The sequence below is a fragment of the Vulpes lagopus genome, chromosome 8 (assembly GCF_018345385.1).
Source record: "Vulpes lagopus strain Blue_001 chromosome 8, ASM1834538v1, whole genome shotgun sequence".
NCBI classification, from domain to species: domain Eukaryota; kingdom Metazoa; phylum Chordata; class Mammalia; order Carnivora; family Canidae; genus Vulpes; species Vulpes lagopus.
The window spans coordinates 32109013-32112689 of NC_054831.1; the positions used below are offsets into that span (position 1 = coordinate 32109013).

At 43.1% G+C, this 3677-nt stretch overlaps 1 protein-coding gene across 1 annotated transcript; it reads left to right on the forward strand.

The window, feature by feature from the left end:
- Positions 1-916: 916 nt before the first annotated feature.
- On the forward strand, positions 917-2994 carry LOC121496548 (X-ray repair cross-complementing protein 6-like). The gene has a single exon (XM_041764940.1). It carries the CDS (start codon positions 940-942, stop codon positions 2764-2766), a length of 1827 nt encoding a protein of 608 aa, XP_041620874.1. The 5' UTR covers positions 917-939; the 3' UTR covers positions 2767-2994.
- The last annotated feature ends 683 nt before the right edge of the window (positions 2995-3677 follow it).

The following is a 3677-nucleotide window of genomic DNA, read 5'->3' on the forward strand; positions in this document are numbered from 1 at the left end:
CTTCAGCTGTTAAACATTTAGTGAGCAGCTACTATATTCTAGTCACTAAACTAGATACTAGTGATGCTAACATGAAGGAGATTCTGTACCTGTCCTTGAAGCTTCCAGTCCAGCAGAGAGCACCCTTCACCTTGATGATAGCAGGGAAAGAAGAAACCAAACAAACCAAACAGGAGGAGAGAATGGGGAATTGGGAGGAAACCTCCTACTGGTAATACAAGATCCAGTGGCTTTCCAATGAGTCCTGAATTGGGGCTCATAAATTCTTAAGAGGCTGAACAATGCAAATATGCCTTGCTTTGCCCAATAAAAATATTAGAAACAAGTTAGGCTATTAAGTTAAAATAGGTTTGTTTTTTTAAAAAAAGATTTTATTTATTGGAGGGAGTGGGGAGACAGAAAGCGCGAGCCAACATGAGCAAGTGGGAGAGCACCAGCCAGGGGGGAGAAGGCAAAGCAGACTCCCCACTGAGCAGGGAGCCTGATGTGGGGCTCCATCCTAGGACCCTGGGATCATGACCTGATTCAAAGGCAGACACCTAACCCAACTGAGCCATCCTGGTGCCCCAGTTAAAATAATTTTAAATGAACTCCAGAACAAACATGTTTAAATGAAATTTGAATGGTAAATTCAGCTAAACCAAGATTTATTTACTGTGAGCAAAACACTATGGTAGATTTTTAAGAAGATAACCACTGTGTGAGAATATTCCAGTTTATTACATAAATAATGTAATAAGTAGTATTACCTATAGTAAGTAGTATGTTACTTATGGAAGTTTAAAAGTGCAGATTAAACAAACCAGCAATCACCTAGAAAATCACTTAATGTTATATCCTCAAATTCTTTTTCATCCCTGTAAGAACATATCATGAAGAGAGCTAACGTGTATTAAGAACACTGATTTGGTCCTTGTGCCTCAGTGAGCAATAAACAATATGTCAGGCTGGGAGTCTTATTACAAAAACGAGGGCGATGAAGAAGAAGAGCAAGAAGATGGCCTTGAAGCCGGTGGAGAATATACATATTCAGGAAGAGATAGTTTGATTTTTTTGGTTGATGGTTCTAGGGCCATGTTTGAATCTCAGGGTGAAGTTGAACTGACTCCTTTTGACATGAGCATCCAGTGTATCCAGAGTGTGTATACCAATAAGATCATAAGCAGTAATCAAGATCTCTTGGCAGTGGTGTTCTATGGTACTGAGAAGGATAAAAATTCAGTGAATTTCAAAAATATTTACGTCTTACAGGAGTTGGATAATCCAGGTGCTAAACGAGTGCTTGAGCTTGACCGGTTTAAGGGGGAGCGGGGGAAAAAACATTTCCAAGACCTAATTGGCCATGGATCTGACTACTCACTGAGTGAGGTGCTGTGGGTGTGTGCCAACCTCTTTAGCGATGTCCAGGTTAAGATGAGCCATAAGAGGATCATGCTGTTCACCAATGAAGATGACCCCCATGGCAATGACAGTGCCAAAGCTAGCAGGGCCAGGACCAAAGCTGGGGATCTCCGTGACACAGGTATCTTCTTGGACTTGATGCACTTGAAGAAACGTGGGGGTTTTGACATATCCTTGTTCTACCGAGATATCATCAGCATAGCAGAGGATGAGGACCTAGGGGTTCGCTTTGAGGAATCGAGCAAGCTAGAAGACCTGTTGAGGAAGGTTCGTGCCAAGGAGACCCGGAAGCGTGTGCTCTGCAGGTTGAAGCTTAAGCTCAGCAAGGATACTGCACTCACTGTCGGCATTTATAATATGGTCCAGAAGGCTGTCAGACCTCCTCCGGTGAGGCTTTATCGGGAGACCAATGAGCCAGTGAAATCCAAAACCCGGACATTTAATGTAAATATGGGCAGTTTGCTTTTGCCTAGTGACACCAAGAGATCTCAGAACTATGGGAATCGTCAGATTGTACTAGAGAAAGAGGAAACAGAAGAGCTGAAACGCTTTGATGAACCAGGTTTGATTCTCATCGGTTTCAAGCCCTTGATAATGTTGAAGAAGCACCATTACCTGAGGCCCTCCCTGTTTGTGTACCCTGAAGAGTCCTTGGTGAATGGGAGCTCAACCCTGTTTATTGCTCTGCTCACCAAGTGTCTGGAGAAGGAGGTCATGGCAGTGTGCAGATACACCCCCCGTCGGAACATCCCTCCTTATTTTGTGGCCTTGTTGCCACAAGAAGAGGAGCTAGATGACCAGAAAATTCAGGTGACACCCCCAGGCTTTCAGCTTGTCTTCTTACCCTATGCTGATGATAAACGCAAGGTGCCCTTTACTGAAAAAGTCATGGCAAACCCAGAGCAGATAGACAAGATGAAGGCTATTGTTCAGAAGCTCCGATTCAATTACAGAAGTGGCAGCTTTGAGAACCCAGTGCTGCAGCAACACTTCAGGAACCTGGAGGGGCTGGCTTTGGATTTGATGGAACCCGAGCAGGCGGAGGATCTGACACTGCCTAAGATTGAAGCAATAGATAAAAGACTGGGCTCCTTGGTGAATGAGTTTAAGGAGCTTGTCTACCCACCAGATTACAGTCCTGAAGGAAAAGCTCCCAAGCGGAGACAAGATGATGAAGGTCTTGGAAGCAAAAGGCCCAAGATGGAGTTATCTGAAGAGGAGCTGAGGGCCCATGTCAACAAGGGCACGCTGGGTAAGCTCACTGTGCCCATGCTGAAGGAAGCCTGCAGGGTGTGTGGGCTGAAAGGCGGGTTGAAGAAGCAGGAGCTGCTGGACATACTCACTAAGCACTTCCAGAAGAACTGACCAGCCAGCCAGCCACCCTTCTGCACTACAGCCAGGCTGCCTAGTTTTGTTCTCATCAAGTTAAAATATGTTTCTCCTGAACCAGGAAGAGTCTGCCTGATAAAAGTCAAGAACCTTACACTTATGGACCTTACATTTAGTGGAGACTTTCTGTTGCCATGGAGACCGCATAGTCCTCCCACTTTGCTGTGCTTTACTGTCTGAATAAAGATCCCTAACTTTGTACTATAAAAAAAAAAAAAAAAAAAAAAAAAAAAAAAAAAAAAAAAAAAAAAAAAAAAAAAAGAACACTGATTTGGAGAAATAACTTTCCTGAAGTTGCACTGCTGGAAGGTCATTCTCTACAAAACTAAGTTTGATCCATACACACTGTTTCTAACTTGTTTTTTCATCCAAATATGGACATCTTTATCACCAAAATACTCTTACATAGCAGCTTTTATAGTTTTCTATTACATGGCTGCATCCCAACTGAACTGGTCCCCTGTTTTGGGACAGTTAGTTGGTTTCCCGTTTTACTATTTTAAGCAACCCTGCAGTAAGTACCCTTCTAGCTATATCTAAGTGTATATCCATCGTGATTTTAGTTATTTTGCATTTTAAAAAGTGAATTACAGGGCACCTGGGTGGCTCAGTGATTGAGCATCTGTCTGCTTTTGGCTCAGGTTGTGATCCCGGGGTCCTAGGATCAAGCCCCACCTTGGGTCCCTGCTCAGTGGGGAGTCTGCTCTGCCCTCTCCCTCTGCCCTTATCCCAGCCACCCGTTTGTGCTGTTTCTCTCTCAAATAAATAAATAGAATCTTTTTCTTTCTTTCTTTCTTTTTTTTTTTTTTTTTACAAAAAGTGTTCAAAGGGTAAGTTGTTATTTGCTGATTGGTTTTTCCTGATGATTTGCTTCTCATTTAAGATTC

Excerpts from the sequence above, each read along its gene's own strand:
- LOC121496548 (XM_041764940.1), top strand. The coding sequence starts at position 940 with ATGTCAGGCTGGGAGTCTTATTACAAAAACGAGGGCGATGAAGAAGAA.